The 27,790-nt window shown below is 38.2% G+C and overlaps 1 protein-coding gene across 1 annotated transcript; it reads left to right on the top strand.

Moving 5' to 3' along the window:
• The first annotated feature begins 22,241 nt into the window (after positions 1 to 22,241).
• LOC102714155 (protein GLUTAMINE DUMPER 6-like) lies at positions 22,242 to 23,066 on the top strand. The gene has a single exon (XM_015833704.2). It carries the CDS (start codon positions 22,367 to 22,369, stop codon positions 22,787 to 22,789), a length of 423 nt encoding a protein of 140 aa, XP_015689190.2. The 5' UTR covers positions 22,242 to 22,366; the 3' UTR covers positions 22,790 to 23,066.
• Positions 23,067 to 27,790: the final 4,724 nt, after the last annotated feature.

Below are 27,790 nucleotides of genomic sequence, written 5' to 3'. Positions count from 1 at the left end.
CAGTGCACTGTGACTCTGAGAGCATCACTTCAGCTGCATATTATTAATATTAAGAAATCATTTTCTTCCTGGCTATCCAGAGATCAAAAGGCTACCTAATTGTCCGGTCAAAGAAAGAGAGTGGTTGTGGTTGGTTAACCTGGTAAAAAATATGCTTAACTAGCAGTAACATGCATGCCAATGTGCTTTCCTCTTGCTTTTGGCTTCTAGGAGAAATTTATCATTGAGAAGCTGAAACACTTGTTATATGAAAGGTTAAACACCATACTTTATACTAATCCAAAATTCCAAATCATACTTCCAGCATGTAAACATGCAGACCGAAGCTGTCAGCAAGATCCAATGAGCCTAGATGAAACAACTAGTGAGTGACCATCATGGAACAAACCCAGAAATTCCCTCTGAGACTGAAACTTTCAGAAAATTTTCATTTGAACAGAATTCAGAAGCTTACCTGAATTTGACTTTCAAAAATATATTATCCATAATGCACCTTTTGTTCTAGAGGGAATAGCTTTAGCCTCTCATCATATTGTTGCCGGCAATCTGCAAACAGTAACAAGAGAATGAATGTCATGTATCTACAGTAATACTTTTCCGTACTAGACTAGAATCACTGTAGCGAAAGATCTGGGCCTTTCTTTTCGCAATCCAATCCAACGGCTGGAATTTATCCGAAGACAGGTACTGGTGCACTCTTTGTCTTTTTATCCTCTACGGTAAGGAATCTATTTTCTACTGCGAGAGGAGGCTGCGTTCTTTTGGCATATTATTTTCAACCTTATTTTATTGGTTTTTACTCGTATGTTTTTTAACTGCTAAATGTTTTTTTTACAATACGTTCAAAGTTTATCATCTTTATCTTTTATCTTTTTAAAGTAGATTTTTTTAACTTTGTAGTTGTTAATTCTATTACTTAAATAATTATCACAAAATTAGATAATATTATGCATTTCATCCTTCATAAACAAAATAACACAACCAAGTGCATTTGTTGTATTTAGTCTAGGAGAGCACTCCGATAATGTTTGGTTTGAAGCAAAACATGCCCTACCAAAATATTATCACTTCACAGTAATTTGGCTGTTGTTTGATTTGTGACCATTATTTACGTATGACTCATATATGCTGCTAAAATATTGGCATTAATAAGAACTTGCCCACGATTTGACATTACCCATATTTTGGCATGGTAGCAAACCAAACAAGACCTATATTTTGTTGTATCGTCCAGTGGTGTGATTTTATTGCTGTTGATTGGATTAATTACCAAATATATTTTTAACTTTATTTAATTGTTTTATTGCACAAAAAAATTGAATAAGACAAACGTGTGCCAAAAAATCAACAGGGTCATCTATTAAAATACAAAGAGATTAGATTGTTTTCTTCTCTAAATCTTAAGCAAACAACATATTTGCAAACGAAAAATAATTTATAAATAAAAAAATTATATACGCATTCTTAACGGTCTAGAAGCCAAGACTGAAAAATAAACTTTAGTGAGAAAACCCCAAAATCAACTCTAAATTTAAGGTTGAAAATTTAAATTTTGGCTTATAAGTATAATAATAAGCGAAAAGATGACGGTGTTAATGCTAGTTTGTGGTATGTTCTATCACCTCAACACTGAGAAGTTTATAACCTCAATATTAAGAAGATAGTAGGAATTATATATCAACCTTTCTTATATAAAAAAGACCTCCCGATACTTTCGAATGACCACACAAACTAGTTTGTTTTGGATATCACAAGGTTCCTATCCACAAGTTTGATCACTAATTTTTATTACTCCCTCTGTTAGTCGCTTAATTTAAATTTTGAATCCCAGTACGACCTACAATCTGTAACAAAGGGAGTATAAAATAAAACCCTGATAAAATCAAAATATTACGAAAACATTGAGATAAATCTACATATAAAATCTCTATATATGCATCCAACCTGAAATTTTGTATAAAAGAAACTAAAGAATATAACTTCAACTTGAAAGGCGGCACTGTACTATATACCGTGTAATCCTATCTGGTGCTCAATTAGCGAATCATTTCTCATGATCCATATTAACTCAACCTGTACGTACATATATATAATACTCCTTGTGAACTATAGCAATCATCATGGCATGCAGCCAATAATTCAGACTTTGCAGAGTCCATCAAGAAAAAGAACGGCTGCAAATTAAACTCGTTGCTGCTATACACCAGAACTGCTCATCTCTCATCTTCCTCTGCTGCATCTCGATCGATCGTTCGCTACTAAGCTTGTACTGAACTGGCTCAGGCTGCAGTGCAGCTGAGCCGCACGTTGCCCCTCTACCGGTCAATCCCCACCGTCGAAACCAACCCGCACGCTATAGCTAGCTACTTCCTCCGTTTCATAAAAGCTTCATTTCTAATTATTATATTATAAAGACGAACACGTTAGATTTGGTTAATGTGAGAGACGACGGATGCATTGAAATTTGTTAAGGTGAAGAAAATTACCTATTCGTTTACTAAAATAGAAAATATTGTAGACTTTAAGTTTGCATTGGACGTGCGACTGTGCGAGACCGGAGAAAGTCAAAGTTTTTTTTAAGCAATTTTATCGTCTTTGAAAAATATCAGAAGATACCAAATTTTACACTGAAATTTTGATACCCCTCGACCTCTACTGAGGAAAAGTAAAATTGTTTTTTTTTTTGAGACGAAGACAATGGCTAGCTAAATGCAAGTTGCGCGGGAATAATCTCGCGTATTCCGCGTGCGCTTCTTCTTTTTCTTCTTCTTCTACTTCTCTTCTCCACCTCCCTCTCGATGGCCTATAAATGGACGACCTCCGCCGCCTGCCATGGCGGAAGCTAACACGAACCAACCACCGCGGCTTGCGACCTAGCTACCTCATCACTGCAATCTCCATAGCTCGCTCGCTCTCGATCAATCGCCAAGCTAGAAGACTCGAGAGGAGTGTCAACTTGATCTAGCTACAATGGGAGGGTGCTTCTCGTCGGCGTCGTCGCGGGGCGAGGAGGCGGCGGCGGCGCACGGCGGGTGCGGCCGGCCGCAGCGGCGGGTGCGGCCGAGCGACGAGGACGGCGACTGGCCGCTCGCCGGCAGGCGGACGGTGGACGCCGAGGCCGACGTCTACATCCGCAAGTTCCACCAGTACCAGTCCAGCTGCTGCGCCGACCACGCCGCCCTGGCCCCGCCGACGCCGGCTCCGTCTCTGGCTCCGGCCACGGCCACGGCCTAAGGTCGAGCTCGCCGCGCCGCCATGTCTAGCTAGCTGCGAGCGAGCGTGCGTGCAAACGATGGAGATTGGTTCAGCAGATTGAGTTGTTCTTCGGCTAAGTCTAAGGATGAAGCTACTAATGAATAAGAGGGTTGTGTTAATTAATTACACCGCTATTATATTAATTAATTACTAGTAGTTAATTAATAATAGGTGTATTGATCTCCTAGTAGTTAATAATAGTGCATCATATCTAGCTTAATAATGTAAATTTTGTTCAGCAAAATCGAGATAGGATATAAGTGGTTTTGGAGGTATGGAAGGTATATATTTAATCTCTTCAAATCATGTTTTGGATGCAATATTAATGTAAATTTGTAGTATCCACACTCTGAGATTGGTGTTGTGACACTACAAATGCACAACCAGTTTAATTAATCTCTTCGATCAAATTAAACATGTGAGTACTGTCAACAAACAGATGGAGAGGGGGAAATTAAGTAGTTTGAATTACACCTCACATTTGTGGCCAGCTGGATAGGCCAATGGACTAGGTAAAGATGAGTAACCCTTCCATACATCAGAGGTAAAATCTCTAGGCCTCTTCGGTTCGAAGGATTTTCATAAAAAATAATGGAGGAATTGAACTGTTTCTTCTAAAATTCCTGTAATCCGAAGAAGCTCTTAAAGAAAGAGTGATCTAGGAGACAGACAACCCCAATATTTTAAAAAAATTATAAGTGAGGTTTAAAATTGAGTAGGCTAATAGCACACCAGCTATGCGGCTAGATATTAATTAGTTGCAAGAGTCTCGACAGTAAAAAAAAAACATGTTTTTCTTAGATACATGTACCATTGTTCGGTGAACGCCAAAAATCATGTCATTTTTTAACAAAAGAAGTTACATCATTATCTAAAAAGAAAGAAAAAACAGTAGCATGTATGGTTCTATCTATCCTTGGTGGAACATCCAAAGTAACCAGTTACATATAAGTTTGAGGGTGTGTTCCTGATAGATGATGAATGATGGATAAAACTTAGGTTATAACAATGGTTTAATTGCTTAAATAAATAACTTATTAGAAAGTTGATAAGTTGTTTAAGAAAATATCTCAAAGTGTTGATGAAGATTTTTTCAAAAAAATTATAATTAAGCTTGAGAAGTTTGTCTACATGTACAACAATCCATAATTGGACGTAGGCCGTATTCTGTTGGATGTAGGTGTTGGATGTAGGTTATACGGCACGGAAAACGTAGTAATAGATTAGAATTTAATTATAGTTATAAAAAATTATAAAATAGATTAATATAATTTTTAAAGCAACTTTTCTATAGAATTTTTTTACAAAAAATGCACCGTTTAACAGTTTGAGAAACGTGCGCGTGGAAAGGGAGTGAATCTGGGTTATTAGCCATGAGTCCATGACCGCTGAACGCGGCCGTAGTCATGCAACCTATGTTAACCAAACCATAGTAATATTGATATATGAACGTATAACACACAAATACTACTGGAAGCGATATGTTCCTCCTCATTTTTTTCTCCTCTCACTTGCAGCTCCTCCTCTCAAGTGGAGAAGTATAGATGTAGCACTTCCCTTTCTCTCTATTCTCCCATTTCCATACCTCCTCTTCATGCTCTCTTTAGATCTTAGTGGAGACTGAAGAGTGCCTGGTGCTGTGGATCATGGGTGCAACATTGCGACCGACGATAGAACTTGGGCCCGGTAGTAGATGTCGCAAAGCTCGAGCGTAATGGTTCAACTTAAGCATGGGTACAAATTGGTGGGGGTGAGGTAGGGGATAATGGTTCTAGCAGTGACAGTTTGGTAGGGCTATGCCAGTGACACTTTATCTATTTATACTGGTACCAGGCCAGGTGCCTAAGTATCACAACTAATACCTATAGCCGATACCTATGGGTACTAGTGTCGGCTCTTTAGGAATTTTTGCTAGGTGGTCCTATTGCAAGTTCCAAAATTTAATGATACCAAGAACACATTATACATATGCAAAATTTGCTCAAAATGTGAGGTAAATACGACAGTTGTATCTTATATCATTACAAATACACTAAAACCAACATATTGAATCTAAAACTTGTAAAAATGTAACATAAATAGTTCAATAGGTCGTGCTTAAGGAGCGAATTTGGACTAAATTTTAGAACGAGTATCCCGCTGAAACAAAAATATATAGATGGTGTTTCATGTACCCTGGACCACCCCTTAGAACCGCCACCGATGGGTACCAGGTCTGAACGATCTGCCATCTCCCCTTCTTTGCTTCCTGTGGGCATCACCTTGGGCTCAAGAGGAGGAGGCAGGAGGCACAGGATGGCATCACATGAACCTACTGAAGTATCCAGTCCTTGCATGTTATGAGGGAGCTGAGAAAATTTAACTTTGCCGTGCTCCGTAAAAATCATTACTAAAAAATAGTTTAGGTGTAAAACTTTTTATATCCGTGTCATTCGTGGCTTAGAAACCCACTCTGAGATATAAACTACGATGGAAAACTTTAAATTAACAACAATATAATTTAAAATTTAAAATTTCGGCAGGCCAAAATTATAATGATATGTTTATTTTTAATTAAAAATCTTTGTGCACTTCCTTTACAGTATTTCATATCTGAGATTTGATCATTGGCATTCTCAAATATAATGACTGATCAATAATTTCATGAGTCCCTCCGGTACATTCTACTGTTTTTATTATACTATCAGTAGAATTAATCTCAACCATTAATTAAAAAGAATATTTTTGTACTTTATTGATTAATTGATTAGTAGTATTTTGTAATTTTGTTTTTTTCTTCAAATTTTTAATACACAGTTGTTTGATAAAAAAATATATCAACATTGTCAATTAAATTCTACTGCCAGTAGAATGCACCGGAGACGGACACTAATTTCACTGCTTAGAAAGACCAGAAAACTGATAAGTTTTTTTTTACCGGGCCAGGCCAAAAAGCCGGCCAAATTTCTTAAGATTGCCAGAGAAGGAATTTACATGGTCATACAAAGCGATCAACAGAATACTGTCGAGGCACCCAACATTTCTAGGGTCAGGTTGCAAACGCACTCACTCGGAGCTTTATCTTTTGGCTTTGGGTTATGTTTATAACTTAAAATTTAAATTTTTAATCTTAAATTTAAATTTGGTTTTAAGGTTTTTTCACCGAAGTTTATTTTCTATTTTTGGTTTTAGATCGCTATGAACACGTATATAAATTTTTTTTGCAAATTATTTTCTATTTGTAAATATGTAGTTTAACATTTTCTTTTTTACAACCCTAAACTGATAAGCTTCAGTATGATCACTAATTCATCAGGTCCAACTGACCACGATTCAGTTTATACATGAACTATACGCGTGGCCTAGCTATGGATTAATATCCACGAGAAGCACGTCTTATTCCACCTGAGTAATTAAAGTGCAAATTGCGGGGGAATTTACACAAAAAGAAGGGAAAAGAAACCGACGAGATCGAATTCGAAAAGATTGCCGGCGAATTTCGCGAAGGTTCCACGATATATATAAATCCAGGAGCCCAGGTGCTTTCGGAAATGAAAAATATTATTCCTGTAAAATTCTGGAGAATAATTAAGTTAATTCACTTTTACTCAATAGCCGGCCGGTTTGGTTCTGGGGGAGCAGAACAATGGAGTATAGTAATTATAAAGTCTTTAGTGAAATCAACAGCTTTTGATCAATTTTTTGGTCGTGATAAGGGTTTTTTAGCTAATTTTTGAGTTATAGTAACTTATATTTCGCTCCAATAGCAGCCAACGGGTTTACTTTCGCTTTTCCTTAGTGCTCCTTTGGAACATACTCTTTCCGTTTTATATTATAAGATTTTCTGGTTCTATCTTTATTTATCCATGTATCAATGTATATGTTTTGTATATGTGTATGGATTTATTAGCACATAAATAAATTTAGATAACGTCATAAAGTCTTATAATATGGAACAGATGGAATAGCAATTTCACATGAAATTCAAAGGAATTTGTTTTTTCAGATAATGGAAGAAAATCCTGACCTTTGCTTCATAGAAGCTATGACCCAATTATTATATAGTTTGCAGCTCCTAGGAATTTGTTGAATTCCCATAAAATTCTCGCAAAATTCTTTCATTTCAAAAGAGGACATAATTCATGACAACTTCCACTATGGTCTCTATTGGTAGGAGTACTCTACAATTTAACTAAAAAGACAAAGAAAGTTTTATCGACTTTTTTTTTTCAAGAAAAAAAGGTGCACATCCTGTTCTTGCCTTATCCATCAATCAGAGCCAATTCCAAGGTCCAATCTTGTGCTTATGTACGTAGTACGAGCAAAAGCCAAAAGGGTCATTTCTTGTTTTTCTGACCGATCTTTTCCCTGTTCTCAAGCTAATTATGCTTATGCAACTGCCACTCATGTTTCAGTAGTGGAAGATGATGATTCGTTTACTGACGATAAGCACCCTAGACGCTAGCAGCAGCATATGTATGTCTCCTGGTACTGGTATTTGATTTGTGGAAAGTATTTTTTTTTACCATTTATGCATGACAATTATGGTGAATGATCAGAGCCACTGATTTTACTGAAGCTTAATCATACATTGTTGTCAATTTCAAAAGCTCAATTTTGATGCACACAGTGGATATTTTCTCTTTGTTTATTTATTTGACATTCAGTAAGAGCAAGATAATTACTTCCTCCGATTTTTTTTGTTTGACGCCATTGACTTTTTGATATACGTTTGACCTTTCGTCTTATTCAAAATGTTTATATAATTATTGACTATTTTATTATGATTTGGTTTATTACTAAAGTAACTTTAACTATGATTTATAATTCTATATATTTGGACAAAATTTTTAAATAAGACGAAGAGCCAAACGTAAATAAAAAAGTCAATGATGTTAAAAAAAAATGAAGAGAGTACCATTTATATATGAAAGTTATGGTGAATCAAAGCCGCTGGGTTTTACTGAAGATTAATCATAGATTGGTGTATATTTCAAAAACTCAACTTTGATGCACACAGCACAAAATTGTTCTTGTCTCTTTGTTTATTCTTGGTTTTGCCAAGAATTATTCCTGTATGTAACGTTCAGTAAGAGTAGATGATTACCAGATGATAGCTGATATGCACCTAATGTGATGCTCTATCTGTGATGTCCTAGCTAGAATCATGGCCCTTTTTTGAAATAAAACATCATGTTTAAATTCAGCAATTTGTTGCCATGTCGTTTTCATGGTAAGAAACATGTTCAAGCAACATCATTTGAAATCTAGGCTCCCTAGAATCAAAAGGTGGCTCATAGGATTCAGAATTTCCCAGCAAACAACTACAGGGATCGCATGAACTTGTCTCTGAACTCTCATCCTCTCTTTCTGCTTGAGCTCCCAAGAAAATTCCCTTAGATGTAGGGGCATCAAATCCTCCCGGCAAATGAGCATTCCCTTTCATCTCTCTCTCTCTCTTTTTTCCTTCATGGCAATTGTCACTTTTGATAGATAAGAACAAGCCGATGATGCCTGACAATTCACTGGACCTGGTGTTGGATCGAAAGATCGTCGCTTTGCCGCCAGTTGCTCGGAATCATCAGCTGCTTTTCACTGCTCAGATTCTTGATCTGCAATTGTGTGCCATTGGCCCTCAGCTAGCTCACAGCAGCACATCACTTGATCAGTAGTGGCAGCATATATGTGATGTTCTTGGTTTGATTACTGTTCACATTTTTTTTTTTGACTGTCTAATCCACAGATTTTACCAAAGTAGTGAAAAGGCCGGTGAATCTCTGAATGTTCCCTGGGAGAAATGGCCGAAATGCCATCCATGAAAGAAAGCAAAGGTTCCACTGGCATATGCTAGTCACTTTCATCCCCTTCTGCTGCTAATTGCAAGAAACCGTAGATTTTTCGATGATGGAATTCAATCCAGCAAAAAAAGCTAGCATAGATATTTTTGCTCTAAAGTCTGAAAATGTCTGAAGAACAGTAGCACCTACAGAGATGCATCTTGTGTCAGGGATTTTGCAGATCATGTGTACTTATTCCGTCAACACTAATTGATCGATCGAAAACAATGTTCTTCTTCTGCACAAAGATACTCTCTTGATGAAACTTCAGCAAAAAAAATATAAAAAAAATTCCATCCTATCTCCTAGCCCTATTTGCAAATTGCAATCGGCATCATTTCCTGCCTGTGGAATTCCCAAAAATCGCAAGAAAGCCTCATGAGTTCACACACACACACCCCTTTCACCCTGCCAATTTTCTAAGATCTTAAATTTCCTAGTAACTTCGACTAATCACAACCTTGCTTAAGGAATTTGCCGAGCTAATTAAATTAAGCCATCACACACAGGTGGTTATCAGATGCTCGTCGTCCCAGTAGCTTCAGAATCACACGAGCTTCAGAATCCCTCGACACATTTTCCAAAACGGCCGCTGCGACGTTCTTTCCAGGTGTGGAGCCGGATCAAGAAGGAGAGGATGGAATTGTTGCACATTTGGACGGAGGAGAGCCGTCCTGCAGACTGTTCTTGCAGACCTGATCAGCTAGCTGTGAAGAACTGAAGCTCTGAACATCTCTCAGGGCTCACAGATTTGATCCATCAATCATCCAGGAACATCACTAGGTACTGTACCCCCTTTTTTTTTTCTGTACCTGGAAAGTACACGAGCTGTAATGCTCTTTTCCTTTCGCCCATGCAAAAGCTCACCAAGGAAAGCTGGGAACCATTCTTATCAGCAGTACAAGTGTACAATCAGTTTCAGATCTTTCAGTGACAGCCTATAAATTCTGTCTGACACTCACTCACAGCAATACTAATCTTGATTTTTTTACATTTCACAGGGTTCTCTGAATTACAGACAAAACTGATTATTAAAATTTTGAGATGAATCGCAGAGTACAAGAAATTGGAGAAGTGGCAAGACTGGCTTTTGGAACACAACAATTCATTCTGCCATGTGATTTTGTCATGTTAAACTAAGTAGCCAATTAGTACTAGCATCACTGCTCAGACAAGGCTAAAGACAGAGAGCATGACGGTCGTGATTCGTGAGGTCAATTTGGGACAATCTTCAGAGAGAAGATGTTCAAAACCAAAGACTGGATTGCTTGACAGGAAACTTCAGTGTAGGCAGTAACCTAGACCTGCAGTGATCTCAAGCTGTTATCCACAGAATCCAGAAGCTTGGCAGAAAGTTGTTCCGGCCGACGAGACCAGTCGATGGACAGACGAAGCGAGCATCACTACCGATCTGATCCTGTACCTGTACCTGTACCTGTACCTGTACTGACAAAATTCAGAGCTCTGAATATGAACAGTAGCACAGAACATGTTCCGAGTTTAGAGTCAGTTCATGCGTGCAGTGCAGTGCAATGCAATGCAGTCGGCCTCACAAGCTGGGAAAAAAATTCAGGGAGCATCAGCATCAATGCCATTGCAAAGTGCAAAGCTCCTTGCTGCTGCTACTCTGTATGAAAGAGCCTGATCTAGCTATCATGTATTCATGTGGGTATCTAGCCCCTTATCTGAACTTTTTTTTCCCTGCTTCTTCAGCTTGTTCTTCTTGCTGGAGCAGATTGATCAAAACGTCGAAATTAACATGCTGACATGGTAGCATATTCGTACGAGTATACATGGCAATATGGCATGCATGGATAAGGCTAGCTAGAAAGATAAATTAATAGGTTTCAGTGTTGTCTTTCAGAGGAAATCTTCAGGATAGCTGCACTGCACATCATCTTATCTCTATGACTGTGTTTTAGAATGGACACTTGACTACTTGAGACGACACTACGTCGATTTGGGTAAGGTTTATTGATTGTTCTGTGGGTTAGTTTTATCACAAGAAATCCACACCGAGAATTTGATGGAGTCGTAAATAAGTTGTTGATCTTATCTAGACGAGGAACAAGACGAAGAAACATTTTTGCAGGTATAGTTAATATCATCCGGACGTGCGGAGATATACAAGAATAGGTTTTGCACACCGCAAACACGTCGTTTCAGTTGGAAAAAGGTAGAAAAAGATACTGAAATTAATACTTATCTGCAGAAGCAAATATTAACTCTTTTTTTTGTGGATATGGACATGGAGAAATCATGGGGTGATTGTTTGGTCTTTTTTAAGGAAAAAACCAAATGATATATTTGCATATAAAAAATAATTTGTGAATAAAAATTTTATATACGTCCTCTTAGCGATCTAAAAGCCAACATAAAAAAATAAACTACAATAAAAAAAATTCTAAAATATAATCTAAGCTAAAAGATGTAAGACATGAATTATATGGGCATATCTAGGGATTGTGTGTCCGATGGGGTGGGAAAAAAACAAGCAGTCAAATATTGCAGTTGATTGTCGTGAAGCATCGATTTATACGTGGTGAAACAAAGAATTTAGTCGTTAAAACATTTCAAAGATACGTGAAGCATAGTCAAATGACGATTGAAACATTTTTCTATCGCGTACAAAGTATCAATTTTTGACGATTGAAACATATATTTTATTTTATCAGAATACAACTAATAAAGATCTTGTTTTTAAAAAGTTTAATTATGATGAATATAAACATGTAATCGAATCATAGATCGGATAAAAACTTGAGAAAACATAAAAAAATTAGAGCTTGCTAAGGACGTTGCATGCATGCATGTTACAAAGTGCAAAATAAAAAACTGGACCGGAGATTGAACTAGAAAAAACTGAAACCGATAACCTGGCCGGTTTGGTTCTGTTCAAAGACCCTGCAATTGATCCGGTAGAAAACCGGTGAACCGACTGATTTTTTAAATTAAACTAGTTATTTAATTTGTTCAATAGCAGTATTGTATTATAACTTTATTAGGTTAGTGTACTATAATTATTTTTTATGTTGTGGCCATGTAATAATAGATATATTGATTTATTTATATATTTTACTAATTTGTGATGGTTGCATATAAAATAATATATAAAAATTAAATTAAATGTTAATAAATAAAAACACAATTGTTTGATCGGTGAACTAATGAACCAACGGCTAGAGTGGGTCGATCTCTTGTCTGGTTTTTTCAGAGCAACTCCAACAGCTCCCCATCCTAACTTGTTATATCTGTTTTTTTTACAATTGTAAAAAACTATCTTCAACAGTTTGACATCCAGGTTTTCAAATTTTGACAATTTTCCATAACTTTTCTTTTGCGTGCATAATTAGGAGTCGAAGTTTCACTTGGTAATAAGAAAAGTACAAAACGTTGTGTTTCTCTCGCACGTCGGCCTGAAAATTTCATCGACGTCATCTGTGTGCCCCGTGCCATCCACCCTACGCCATCAGTCCAAGCCATGCGCGCGCGCCGCCTTGCCGTCGCACGTCGCCTTCTTGGCCGGCTTCGCCGATGCGCCGGCGCCGCCCCGCGCACTCCGCCGACGGCCCGAGCCACGCCGCCTCGGCGGCGATGAGAAGGCGTACTCCGGCGAGGATGGCGAGGAGACTGTCGCGTACCGGCGCAAGTATGAGTTCTGCTACCACCGCGGCGAAGCCGGCAGCGGGGAGACGGTGATGCCCGAGCACAAGCAGCCGAGGTGCGTTCCACCGCGCGCGATCGCAGCCCAATCCCAAGGCGAACTTGGATTGCGTGGTCCGTGTGATCTACACCAAGGCAGAGAACGATGTCTTCGAGGATGAATACGCCGACGACTCCATGGCGAAGAAGACGAGATTTGTTCTGCCGCGAGATCTTTCCAACTTCCAGGGAGAAAATAACAGATCGTGGGCCAACGTTTACTTTTGCCAAATAATTTATGCCAAACTATTGGATAAAGAGTAGATTTTTCTTTCCCATATCTTTTTCAGACTTGCCAAATTACTAGATTTGGAAAACTATTTTTGACTAACTCTTAGAGTTGCTCTTACTATGACAAAGAGAGTGGGGGAGGGGGTTAGGTCCGTCCAGAGAGAGGGAATGGCTATGAAGAGAGAGGTAGGTACTGTATGTTATCGTGGTATGACCATATGGAACGTGTGATATTTTATGCCCAACGTATTTTATTACTTAGGGATACTGAGAAGAGGGTTCAAATATCCCAGGATTCACGTAATCATAGAGTAATAAATTTAGTAGTGACGAAATACGGGTTAGCAACTCCAACACATCACGTAATTATGTACTAGTGTTTGGAAGGAAATACACTCATAGTTTCTCTTTTCATAAAAAGCCATAGTCAATTTTAGGGATGTTAGAGCATCCCCAATATCTCTTTTATCCCATCATCTATTCTAAAAATAAAGGATGGAGAGTAAAAATAGTGCTCCAACAGAACATCTATTCCATTCTCTATTGTTAGATGTCCTCTATATCAGGAGAGTTCTCTCCATCATCTAAAACTCAAATGTCCCCACTTTGGCCGCTATAAAATATAAAACAAATGTATGGTAGTTACATGTATCAATAAAATATAATAGACTAAAATATAGATGCTCTAATATGGATGATCTGTTGGAGCATATAAATATAGAGGATAAAACTGTTTTAGATGACCATCCAAACTAAGATATAGATGATCAAATTTAGATGAGCTGTTGGGATGCTCTACGTGATTGTGTGTGTGTGGGGGGGGGGGGGGAATTTTTGTACAACAAAAAAAACTTTCAACAAAGTAAACATAACTTCGTAAAGAAAAACGAAAGGTAATAATCGAACTAAGCATTTATTAAAGTATAATCCAAACACCGTGCATTCATCCATCAACTTTCCGGACTAATATTTAATCGCCTGGCCTTTACATAAACCACTTAATTAGTTTGACACATTGGAACTGAAGAAGATTGTACAATGACATCCCGGCCAATGCTCTTACCGATTAGATTTATTTTCCCCCTCACTCTCCATGCGTGTGTTTCCCCCCTTGTCTTCCTCTTCGAGCAACCGAGTCAATCACTCCATCCTCCTCCTCCTGTTCCGCCCCACAATTGTCGCGACAATCGCCCAATCCGCTAGGGCAAGATAACGATATGACATGGTTTTTTGTTTGACAAATATCGCGAGAATTTAAAAACCATGGTGATATATCGCGAAATGTCACGCGGTTTGAATGCGTAAACCGTGATTATCGATGTCACGGAAAGCCGTTGTGATCGTTACCGAGAAAGCCGTAACGATAATCACCCAATATCACGTGGTTGACCATCTAAACCTTGTCTCTTCAAGTCTGTGCAGTTTTGCTACTGGCCCATGGTTTTGGAGGGGGGAAACTATGGGCCCGTTTGGTAAAGCTCTGAACTATAGATCCTAGCTCCAAACTTCAATTCCAGTGAGAGTTGCTTCTGTGGAAGCTGGAGAGCAGATCAAAACTGTTTGGCTAGCTTGGTCTGCTCCAAAACTCCTAAAAGAAAGGATACGGAGTATATTGACAATAATACCCTTGTGGATCTTATGGAGTCATGATTAAGCCATAATTTAATTATGTTTCTTTTTCATATAATTAAATATCGATTATTTTTTAATTTAAATAACAAAACTATATGGTTACAAAATCCTATACGACAGTTAACATATAATATAAATGTTTAATAATAATATATAGTCCTACAGGCAAATTCAAGTAATTATAGTAAAATAACAAAGGGTAGTGGGTCTTTTGGCGTGGAGTGGAGCTGTGGAGTTGAAAAAAACCCAGCTCCACCCCTGTAGTTCATTTTTTAGGAGCAGCTCCGCTAGCTCTGCTCTAAAAATAGAATCTGTACCGTTTGGCACAACTCTAACTCCAAATAAATTGGAGTTAAGAGCTGAAGCTGTGCCAAACAAGCCCTATAAACCTTGCTCTGGCCTGCCATCCCGATCCTTCATCTTCATCCTCTTCCTCTTCCTCCCTTGTACACGAGATCTGGGGACAAGTAAGCGAGGTCACAGTGCCATCGGAATAGACTAGACGAGGTCGGCAAGGACGCGAATTGAAGCCAGCGAGAGCCCACTGCAAGCCCAGGGCCGGCCCGTCCGAGCCGAGGCAGCGGATGCGGAGCTACCAGGCCTGGGCCTATTTTATGCACTGCGGCCCAACCCAAATAAAACGGCCGGCCGGGCCTGAAATTCCCTCACGATCAGCTTCCCTCAACATTCATCGATTCCCCCAGCATGTATATAACTATATTCGTATAGGTATTAAATTAATACTATGATAATTTATAATCCATTAGCATCTATGTTGATATAGAGAGGGTTTGAATATTTTATAACATATTAAACAGAGTTAATACAAAATAGTCAATAAGTCTTAGTCGATTGGTGGGCAGTCAAATATTAGACGAGACTAAGGGCCGCGTTTGTTCCCCCGGCAAGATAACTTAACTTTCTCGTTTTTCGCGCGCACGTTTTCCGAACTGCTAACCGGTGTATTTTTTAAAAAATTTTCCATAGGAAAATTGTTTTAAAAAATCATATTAATCTATTTTATATTTTTAAATAATTAATAATTATTAATCATGTAGTAATCTATTACTATGTTTTCCGTGTCAGGTAAGTTAACTTATCTATGCCTCTCACCGAACGTAGCCTAAATGGGTCAGCGCCAACGTGCCAGCCCTAGCATGAATGAACAATGCTGGTGGCCGGTGGCCTCGATCTTTGGGTTGTGCTTGGGCTGTGGCATTGGCACGTGGGCCGGCACGACATGACCCGGCCGTGCTTAGCCATGCCAGCTTGGCCATAACTACTGGACAGTGTTGTCTTCCTATCAAACATATCAGCAATTAGGGAACAAGCGAATATATTATGAAAGATTTGTGATTAAGCCGTTGGTTCACTATCACGGGATACTATGATTGTAGTCAACTAGTAATTAATGCCTAACAAGGGTCGTGAATTTAACTAAAATCCTACACTTCCTTCGTATTTATCAAGCCCTAACGGTGCATGACAGTATATTGAGAAGTTCATGCGTTAGGCCACATCATGGGGGGAAATAATAATAATAAAAAAACAAGAGACTGAGCCAATCGATTTGAGCTATACGGTTCTCTCTTTGTTCTTCGTACCACACGACTACACAGTCCACATTCATTCAAATTTCGGATTTTTCTTTACTGAGTAATAAACCCGTGCATTACAACAAGTCCATATAATTAATGATATGAATTGCATAGACTTATAGTGAAAAATACTATTTGTTTAAAGAAACCACTTGATTTTTTTTTTGTTATGAAAGAGGTGATTTTTTTACTTGACGGGGTGAGAAAAAGAGCACGAATGACCCCACTTTTAAATATCAAAGATACATGATTCTTTGTAACATCCTATATCCTTTCCAACAAACAATCAATTTCTTTTTCTGAAAAATATAAGCATTTTAGGATTTAAATTTTGCACTATACTCAAGCGTTGATTTCTATAATTTTCCTTATCCCAATGATTCTATGACCAATCATACGCTTGAAAACAGAATCTAAGTAATAGAAATTTCAAAAAATTGTCAATTGAAAGGGTTAAAAGAGAGTTTTTTTTATTAAACCTTAATATTTACTCAAACAACCCAAAACAATCCTCTAGAATTTTTTTTTAATTTATTGCACCTTTTTAATATTTATTTTTTAAAATATATCCCAAAGTATATTTCCAAAACTACATCATTTGACCATGTTGTTCATACTAACACGCCTACCTGGCCCTGTCATGCCCTTGAGAATGATTAGTAGTCATATAAAGCCAATTAACATGACACACATCAGCACATCACAACAAGTAGCAGCATAAATGAATGCTCCGTCTATCCATCAACCCGGAACGAGATCATCTAAAATAAAGTTAGAGAGACTCGTAAAACTAACATATATATAGGCCCATAAATCAGTGACGACGTCCTCTTCCCATCAACCCATCGTTATTCACAGGCCAATACTATCAGGCAGCTGAGGAGGCGTTTATTTTTAGGGACTAAGGTTTAGTCACTAGTCACATCAAATGTTTGATACTTATTATAAATAGTAAATGTAGACTATTAATAAAACTCTCCATAATCCTGGACTAATTTGTGAGACGAATCTAATTAGCGTAATTAATCCATGATTAGCATATGTGATGCTACAGAAAACATTTGCTAATTAGGCTAAAAAAATTCGTCTCATGGATTAGCTCACATTCATGAAATTAGCTTTTTTATTAGTCTATATTCAATACTTCAAATTAGTGTCCAAATATCTGATGTGACATGATATTAATTAGTTTAGCTTTTATCTAAACCACCTTGAGTCTCTGTACATTCGAGCGGCCCCATTTGGGGAAATGAAGATGGCCCATATATATACATGGAGATGGTGGCGAACAAGATGCGTGTTGCGTCAGATCGCAGGGTCGTCAAAAGTTGCCATCATGCATGCATGCCCTATAGGCTGTGTATGTGTAGCCGCTCCTCCTCCCATGAATCCAGCATATATACCACTGCACTTGCAACTTGCATCCACTTAATTTGTGTGCCACCGCCGCAGTTTTAACCCCCCAGCATTAGCTGAAAGCACCAAAGGTAGACGCACATAATCATGTACCAAATCAACTTGGATTATATATAATCCATGTTAAAAATCTATCTGTTCTGGATGTTCTAAGAATTTAGAGCAAGCCCCAGCAGATATGCTATCCGGTTCATAAGAAAAAAGTGACCCTTCAGCAGATGCACCATCCCATGTCCCACCCTGCAAAAGTAGCGCATGCGCCTAACGTGGAGAAATATATCTAGGTATATATATATATATATAGAGAGAGGGTTTTGCTAAAATAAGTCATGACTCACGAGGTGCTATGAGTTAGGGTTCGAAAATATATCAAATCACCTTTAAATTTCGATTTATATGGCTCAATAGATTCTTTATACCAAAATTTTATATCACATAAAAAAATTTCACTTTAGAGATTTTTTAAGTATTCATCTGAGATTTTTAAAAGTGATTATACAATATTAATAATAATCAATGTTTTATTTATCATTTTAAAAAAATCTAAAACATATACTTAAAAATCTTTAAAAATGATTTTTTGCGTGCTATAAGATTTTGATTTGAAGAATCTATTGAGCCATACAAATCGAAATTTGGAGGTGACTTAATATGTTTTTGGTCGACCCTGACTCACAAAGCAGCCCGTGAGTTACGACTCACCGCTGCTAGACACATACTCTCTCTATATATAATTAAAGTCGTTTGTTGGGAAAATTTTCCTCTAAATATATCCACGCTCCATTCAGATTTAGGTGGATGACGTAAGGCGGTTTAATTTGTTGGGATCGTGGCGAACCGCAGGTGCATCCATGCACATGCACTACCGCTACCTTCTTTTCCATCCATAGATCGAGTTGTTGCGCCAATAAGCCAACGAAAAGGAGGGACAAATTTAAAGGAAGATGGAATTATTGCTGCCACTAGCCAATTGCTCTGCTGCTAGCAAACCAAACCATATATATTTTGCTTTAAAAAAACCATATATATTTTTATGTATGGTATATATATCCAGCAAAGAGTCACCGCCTCCGTAAAAAATATAAACATATCAAAAGATTTTTTTTTAACCACTCCAGCGGTTAATTTTTGAATTTTGAATTGATTATATTTCCTTCCTGAGTCTTATTCACTCTGGAATCATCAAAATAATTGAAATCATAAAAATCAATGCACACATGCTTATATTATGGTAGAAACATCATAATCATAGAAATATTTATATTTTGAAACAGAGGATTAGTAACGATGACGACCTGCATTATGTTACGCACCCAAAATGTCGTAATATGTGTGTCATGTGTTGTGTTGTTTAATTGCACAAGTACGCAACCATGTCAACCATCAGGACGAAAGCGATGGATGCTGTCTACCACTATCTATCTAGCTTTGTTGGTAACTAGCCTGAAACTCTGATACATAAGTGTTATGAAGGTTCCAAGTATGGAAGAAGTTAGCATAGCATATGCATGGTCCATGACCATGCATGGGAAAGTGGGCCCTATGTATGTCAAATTATCCAATTCTGATAGGGTTGTCGGTTCTCACAATGTCATGATAGTGTACTGGAAACATATTTTGGTGGTCCTGTGCTTAATTGGATTGTGTTTCTTTAATGGGTTAATTAGATCCATGCCATTTAAAAATTACCAGTTTTGAAATATGCCATTACTATTCGACAAATTATAAGAATGCCATTATAATTTTAGAACCATTAGAAATATGCCACTCCATACTCCTTAAGTGTTTTTTATAAAAAATGGACCATATTGCCCCTATACTGTTTATTGTGCCCTTAATATGTACAAAGGGTAATATGGTCAAGAATGACATATTTGAAATAGTTCTAAAATCATAATGACATCTTTACAATTTGTTAAATAGTAATGGTATATTTTAAAACTAGCAAATTTACAGTGGCATGAATCTAATTAACCCTTGTTTAATTGACCAAAGTTTGTTGTGTAAAATAGCTAGGTGGTTAATTGATCTGTTATATATGTGAACAATGTGTATATATATCGAGTAATTAAGTTTGTCATGAGGAATTAATAAATGAATGATTTAACAGTAGTATTTACCTCTTTTGTTGACTTTTGGACATCGAAAATTTCAAACAGTCTTGAATATATATGAGTTTTCTTTTCGTATATGACTTGACATAACGTATTCATGTGAAAGTGAATACACACCTATGAAATCTCTCATATCTGTTATATAGGATCGTAAAGGGTCTTTTCCATCTCAAAAGCTAGCTAATGAGTTGAGGGGTTCCCTCCCCTATAATTCTAGGCCCATTGCCCCTCCACATCACAACATTGGTGTCCCTCAGTCCTTCACCGCCCCTTCACCGTATACGGGCTACCACCAGCCCACGGTCCATCAGTTATACGGCCCCGTATCTCCACAGGCACCCTACGGTCCATCAGGCCTTCACACACTGTATCCATCGGGCCAGAGATGTTAAACTAGCCAGGCTCTAATACCACTTGTAGGATCGTAAAGGTCTTTCCCACCTCAAAAGCTAGCCAATGAGGTGAGGGGCTCCCCCACTTATATCCTAGGCCTATTACCCCTCCACAACCAATGTGGGACTATTCAACATGTTACACTAACAACTTAATTTGACCATGATTGCTCCTCTTCTCTAGATCAACTTGATGTTGCTAGCTACCCAGACTCCTCCATGCCCCTCTCATGTGCCTAATTCATCTACCATCACTACGCCACCGCCATGGTGTTGTCTTCTAGGAGAGGCGAGAGAGAGATGAGGGAGAGATAGGGTATGTGAGCTCTCCCTCGTGGCATGGGCGGATCTACCAGCCCCCCTACCCAATCTACGTCATTGAAGCTTCCTTAGTCTCTGCAACAAAATTTTTGGTATTATTGAAGAGAAGGAAAGGTTGGAAGTAGTTCTCTCTTGTCTAGCTCCTTCTAATATTTTTTTTAATCCGTCGCTGCATCATGATATGCCATGTCAGTGCACAGAGCAGGTTGGAGCTGTTTTTGTTGACAAAGAAGTCGTCTCGCCTGATCGGCAGGCTGCCTAACATTCTCTTTTAGTACTGAGAGCATCGTTAATTAGGGTTAAGCACATGGCATCATATCGATCGGTCATCGTCAATAATTAAGCTAGGTTAATTAGCGATGGATCATACATATATATCACTAAGTGTAGTAGCTTTAAGTTTGGAAAGGTTGCATCTTTCTTGCTCTTATCCCTTTCACAGCCTAATTAAGTGCTTTCGGCTGACGCATACATAGATGCAGCTGCAGATACAGTAGTAGTCGCTAAGCTAGCTAGTGCTTGCTTGCATGTAACCCAGTGCTAGCTGCGCCTTGCGTTTGACGACTTGCGTGTAGTGTTGTGTCTGAAAAGAATTCCTTTTTCGCTCATGACTTGACCCTTGCCCTGCTTGAAATATCTCACATGCACCTATAGCAGCAATGTTCTTTTCATAGTATTGTTGGTAAGAATATTAAAATTGATTATTTGCTGCTTCACACTTAAAAAAAACTAATTCATAGGTTTTTTTTTCAAGAAACATCTCCATTGCTTAATTAATAAACATTCTTCTACTATATTACTTAGATCAGTACTACTCTCTTTGTTCCGAAATAAGTTTATCTTTCTAGTTTAAATTTGAATTAACATATATGACCTTAATTTGGGATAGAGACAGTAGTACATGTTGTTTTAAGCTATTTATTAAGTTTGTTATTTAAAATGTTTAGTTTATCCCAATAATTAAATAGATAATCTATTGCAATAATCTACTCGATTATCTAAATCAAATAGGGATCTCCCCATGAACCAGATGTGAATTATTGGATGCATTGCCTGAAACTAACTAGGTAGTTGCAAGGAAATTAGACATGAAATTGATTAATTAATTAACCAAGATCAACTGAATATATATAGCTAGGTGTGCATAGTCAAAGTACAAACTAAAAATTAAAAACTAAACTAAAGGCTTAAAAAAAATTTTATATACCATCCCATCAACTGCATAATTAACATGGTCCAATTAATCATATCCATATATACAAACTTCTACTAGTTGCAAATTAAGCCCTACAAAATCTCACATCAACCACATAAAAACTGGCTAGTTGCAAGCAAATCAGCTCCATGATCCTCCACTCCCCACAAAAAGCAAAACCACAAATCAACCTTGCATACCAAATTAATTAGAACACATCAAATCCATCAGCCTCAACTGATTAGATCATTAATTAATCAGTCAAGTAAATTAATTTAATCAGGCTGCGTTCGTCTAGGGTTAAATTAGCCGGCACGAAAAACATAACATTATAATAGTATATGATTAATTTATTATTAGTTATAAAAAATAGATTTATATGACAGTTTAAAGTAACTTTTCTATACAAAATTTTAGAAAAATATATCTTTTAATAGTTCAGTATGCGTGGACACGAAAAATGAGGAAGAATATGGTTTAGGAAGGGGAGAAACAAATGGCGCCTCAGTTAAGTTAATTAGAGCACACAGAGTTTGGAGATCTCCCATGCATATATCCTCCTCCTCCCCTATATAAACACCACCTCATCCAGAGCTCACACCAGAAGCTCTCGAAGCTTATAGCTCACCGGATCTCTCTTCTTCTCCAACGAGGTCGATCGGTCGATCAGACTAAGCAAGAGGGATTAGTTGCAATGAGGCCGGCTGGGGCAGCCGACATGGCGATGGGCGGGATTGGAGGCGGGGGAGCGATGGCGTCGACGTCGACGTCGTCGGTGCCGGTGCCGGCGGCGGTGCAGCCGCCGCCGTTCTGGTCGACGCCGACGCCGTACCTGTTTATCGGGTTCGGGGTGGTGATGGCGCTCATCGCCGTGGCGCTGGCCGTGCTGCTGTGCTCGCGGCGGAAGGAGGGGAGGAGCTACGGCGACGAGGAGGGGGGCGCCGCCGTCCCGCCGGGGATGATGTCGGTGCGCGTGCTGGCGCCGCTGGACAGGGAGGCGGCGCCCAGGGTGGTGGTCGTCATGGCCGGCGACGACTCCCCGTCGTTCCTCGCCAGCGCCACCCCGCTCGCCTTCGCCGCCGCCACGAAGGTGGCCCCGCCGCAGCCGCAGCCGTGACGTACGCACGCCGGCGCCGCCACCGTAGCTCGCTATCTCCCGCGCGCGCGCCATGCATGGCCATGCATATACGCATGCGTCATCTCGTGTGCACAAGCTAATAGGGATCAAATGAGCTAACGATTTTGTCACAAATTAATTTTGTCCTTTTTGCCCTCCTTTTATCTCGCTGGTTAATTAATTAATTTGCATCCAGAGCTGCAAATTAATATGCTAATCTTGTTACATAAGCTCCAGGATTAATTAAACGAATCTATTTGTAATTAGTTACTTTGGAAGAAGCTTATATTAATTAATCCGTTTGTGATTAACATGGATATATATTAATTAATTAATCATCATCAGTTAGCGATCGAGTGAGTAGTGATTGCGACAGTGGGGGGCATGCATTATGGATCGATCTGAGTGAGTCGATCGCTTTGGTTTCTCTCTCTTTTTTGCTTTGTAAATAAAGAGAAGGAAAGCAATGTGTCGCTGGCTACCGAGTCACTCAGCACTATCGATCGCGTCCATCCCCATCCAAAATTCCGAATCCCAACAAAACTAGCTGTTTTTGCAAATGGTTTTGTCGAGCTATAGTGACCCAATTACGATATACTTAATGGAGGAGGATATAATTGAGCGTATCTTTTCCAAATTAATTCCTAGCTACTTCCTCCCATAAGTAACCCTATCACTTGGAGAAATTAACCTCGGTGACAACAAATTTACCTCTCTTCTCACAAACAATGTGAGCAGGAGCGGATCTACAGGTATGCCAGTTATGCATTGCCATACCCGGTAATCCGGTGATATATATATATACACACACGTACGTATTTTTAAAAAAATAAAAATATACTTACCAGTTTCCGGTCTCCAGGACGGAAGACGCGGAGGCGAGCGTCGAGCGATCGATCCGCCTGGGGCCCACTCGCATGCTCTGCCAGAGTGCCGGTGCTTGCACATCAAAAATCTGCGGCCTCCACATCTACGGGCCCACGGGTGTGAGATTTGATTGCTATTTGTTCGATTGTTCTTCAGTTTTTCATAAAAATAATTTCTAGTCTAGTTACCATTTGATAAGCGCTAATATCCTAAATCATAGCACATTGGCGCTGCGAGGTCAAATATCACTATAGTTTTTGAAAAATATATATTGTATCTATTAATGATTTCAACTTAATACATGAATTTACCAATTTGCTAAAATAGATATACCGAGACGTATAGTAATTTTTGACTGTGCACGGTGGCGTACTTAAGTACACTCACCCTGGTGCATTGGACCTCGGGTAGATTATTTATTTCTAACTAATTTATACCAAATTAATTTCTATATTTATTAATAATTAGATCATCTGTATGTATGGGATCTCCGGTAATTTTTATTGTGGGTCGTCGCTGATTGTGCATACCCTTAGCTAAAATCCTAGATTCGCTGGTGGATGTGAGAGGGATTAAACTGTTGCTATTAAGAGTGGCAAAAGGTTAAAAGCCTTACAGTCATGCTCATTGATCAGGTAGATCTGAAAGCATATACGGTTATATGTCAGTGGACACTATTACACCTACATACTATAGATAATCCATACTCCTCCCAAAAGCAAGTACAGCATATATACAAAGCAACATGTTGCCTTGATACTAAAATATAGGTAGCTAGCTATATTCTGTGAAGGACGGAGTAATTAGCAAAGTTATAGTATTTTGAAACCATTTACATAAACAAATATCTAAGCATACCATCTTTTAAAAATTTAAAACCGAAGTCACTTTTTTTAACTAGGGAGATGATCGATATAGCTTTTGGATATTGTCGTGGATATTTGCATTTCAGGATGGCCCGTGTTTCCTGTGGTCACCAGAGTTAGTATTCATGGTGATTCTCATGGTTGGCTGTGGTAGAGGGATTTTTTCAATAGGAGATAAATGATTTCTCAAATCTGGAGGAACAATAGTGTAGTACCCTCTCGGTGTTTGTGGGTCATTATTTGGTTTTTTTTTGAAAAAAAAATAAACGGTATATTGCAAACAAAACATATTTTATAAATAAAACTTTTATATGCCGATCCCATGTTTTCTTTTGTGCTTATGTTTATAAGTCAAAAATTAATTTTTTAACCTTAAATTTAAAGTAGATTTTAAAGTTTTCTCTATCGTAGTTTATTTTTCAGGCTTGATTCTTAGATCGCAAAGAACATAAAAATAAAAGTTTTATTTATAAATTATTTTTATTTGTAAATATGTTGTTTGACTTTTTTCTTATAAAAAACAAATAATCACCCCCTATGTTCTCAGTGATCTAAAAGAAAATGCTGACAAATAAATTATAATGAAAAAACCCTAAAATCAACTCTAAATTTAAATTTAAGATTGAAAATTCAAAATTTGATTAATTAAGGCCAATAAGCCGAGGGTATATGAGCAATTAGGATGATGCCACAAATTATGTTATGCAAATATTTCTGGGGTCTGCAAACAATCAAATACACTTGTACCAATGTCGCTACCGTGAGCCTATGCGTATCATATTTTCCTCTATTCGAAGAGAATAAGATCAAATCAACTTAATTGTTTTCTTATATATGGATCGGATCACACTGTGGTCGCCGGTTGGCGAAGAAGTCAGAGGCTACAGATACACTCCAAAGTCCAAAACTATTTTAGTTACTAACCATTTGCAAAAGGAGGAATCATTTGCTTTAATTGCTTCATCCAGCATACCGCAACTCAAACAGCACTACTTCCCAAAACAATGTGCCCCAAGAACATGATTCGGTGTCCATGCAAAGTGTCAAACATGTTAATTAAGCAGTACTCCCTCTCTCCGTTACATACTATAAGATTTGCTAGGTTTGACTAGATTCATCTACGTAGCGATGCATATGTTTTTTATATGTGTCTAGATTTATTGACATATAAATAAATCTAAGCAAGACCAGAAAGTCTTATAATATAGAACGGAGTGAATGGTATTTTACATGCATTGCATATTCCGTCTGTGTCCCATTAATTATGTATCTAATTTAAGGTCAGTCCCAATACATATTTTATGGGGTGTCATGCACATTAAATAGGGTGTCACATCAGCAGAATTGGTGACTTGGCAGGGTCATTAAATAAGAAGTTTCATGAGATAAGAGAGGAGTTGCATCCCCATAAAACTTATCTACCAGATACCTAGTTTACAGTCTTGATAACTATGTCATAAAACAATGCGTTGAGATTGGTCTAATCCACTCATCATTCTCCAAGTTAGGCCATATCTGCATGCACTTGTCTTAAACTGTTTGAAGGCATTGGTTAAGTAGGATTATTCTTTGTAGTGGGAGCTATAAGATGTAGAAGTTGTCCAGTGGCATCTTGCATACATATACGTTTATCTGATATAGTTTTATATCACCTGTCAACTTTAAAAAACAAAAGATTTGAGCATTTTGGATAATCTGCCAAAAGTAATTAATTAGACATATGCATGTTGGACCAAGTTAAACCTGGGCCAATTGCCTGCTTGTGTAATGGGTAAGGTATTTATGGGCCTGGGCTGAAACCATGCCCATTTCAGTTTGTAACAACAACAACAACAAAAATAACAAATCACAACTGATCCGGTTAATTTGGCATTTCATAATGGCTTGACACTCTATGCCCAGTCCGAAATGCAACAAAGGAATAGACGACATACTTGTTGATAACGATACGTACGTGGTGATTTCGTTAATCTTAATATATAACAATGCAATTTTTAGAAGTGATCATAGGGCAATATGTGTATGTGCATGTGTTTATATAGTTAAGTGTGCATGCGTTAATTATAAACATCGTGTGTTTGAACTTTGTTTCGAAAAAATGTAACACAGGGAAAAAAATGCAGAATTAGGACCTTGTGCGCAAGGTAGTATATGAATTTTCCTACGGAAAATCATTATATACTTTCCACTAAAATTATAGAGAAAAAGTAATGTATGTAGAAATTTTGTGTGCCAATAATTCTCTGTGTTTAGTTCATTAGTTGTCTTTGTAGAGAGTTTTATAATGGGAAAGAAATCCTACAAAACCCCATCATGTTTTACTTCTTTCTAAAAATTAGGATTTTAAATACCATCAGAATCTTAATGTGTTATTGTTGTGTTATATTACGAGTTGAGTTACACATGGATGCATTGTTCTGCCATGCAATTTGCGAGTTTGACGGTGGAGCTGAACCCTACTTCCCCTCCCATCCTTTCCCTTCCACCCATTTATCCCCATCCTTCTCTCCATCGATTCGTTCTATTTATGGTTTGGCTTGTGCCATTGATGTATCTCTTCTCTCTCCCCTCATTTGTTTGATGAAAAGTTTATGGTTCGAAGGCTTAATCCCATCTTTAATTTTTTTCTGAAGGCTTGAAGCACTACATTTGAATCAAGGCTGTGACGGTATGTGTTTAATTCGTTGTTTATCCAATAGGATAACAATCTTGATAATTTTTTCACTAGAATGGAAAGCAAGAGTAGAATTTTATATTGGTCATAATGTTTCGTTTGGCTGTTGTTTGTTGAATTCAATGAACTATAATGGAGTAATAACAAAAACTTCGAGACTCTTCTTGTTAAGTTTTCATAACAATTATATTGTGATTCAACCAAATTATACCATCGCTATCTATGAATTATCCTACTCAAATTAAAAATCTAGTTAGAAGAGAAAATCTAAGAATTGATACATAGACATGGAAGAAACCATCACATCTCATTTCTTTAGTTTGACATGTGCACCTGTTGGAGATCACCCCGGCAACGCATCCATCAGCTCACGCAGAGCCGTTGACGCCGTGCAGCCGGTGGACCGGATCGGACGGCCGGGATGGCGCCAAGATTGGTGAGGCCGCGCGTCAACTAGCCCGCGTCTCCCTCCCCTCGCCGCGCCACGCCACGCGCTCTCTCGCCGCGCCTCGCCGCGCCGCGCGCGTGCCACCTGTTCGACGCGGGCCGGATCGGATCGGCGGCGAGGCGAGGGGGAGGGGAGGGGGAGGGGGA

The sequence above is a fragment of the Oryza brachyantha genome, chromosome 2, assembly GCF_000231095.2.
Source record: "Oryza brachyantha chromosome 2, ObraRS2, whole genome shotgun sequence".
Lineage (NCBI taxonomy): Eukaryota > Viridiplantae > Streptophyta > Magnoliopsida > Poales > Poaceae > Oryza > Oryza brachyantha.
The sequence above is the reverse complement of the archived record's forward strand: the minus strand, read 5'-3'. Positions and strand labels throughout refer to the sequence as shown.

Bases quoted from the DNA above. Each gene is read 5' to 3' on its own strand.
- LOC102714155 (XM_015833704.2), top strand. From the start codon at position 22,367: ATGAGGCCGGCTGGGGCAGCCGACATGGCGATGGGCGGGATTGGAGGC.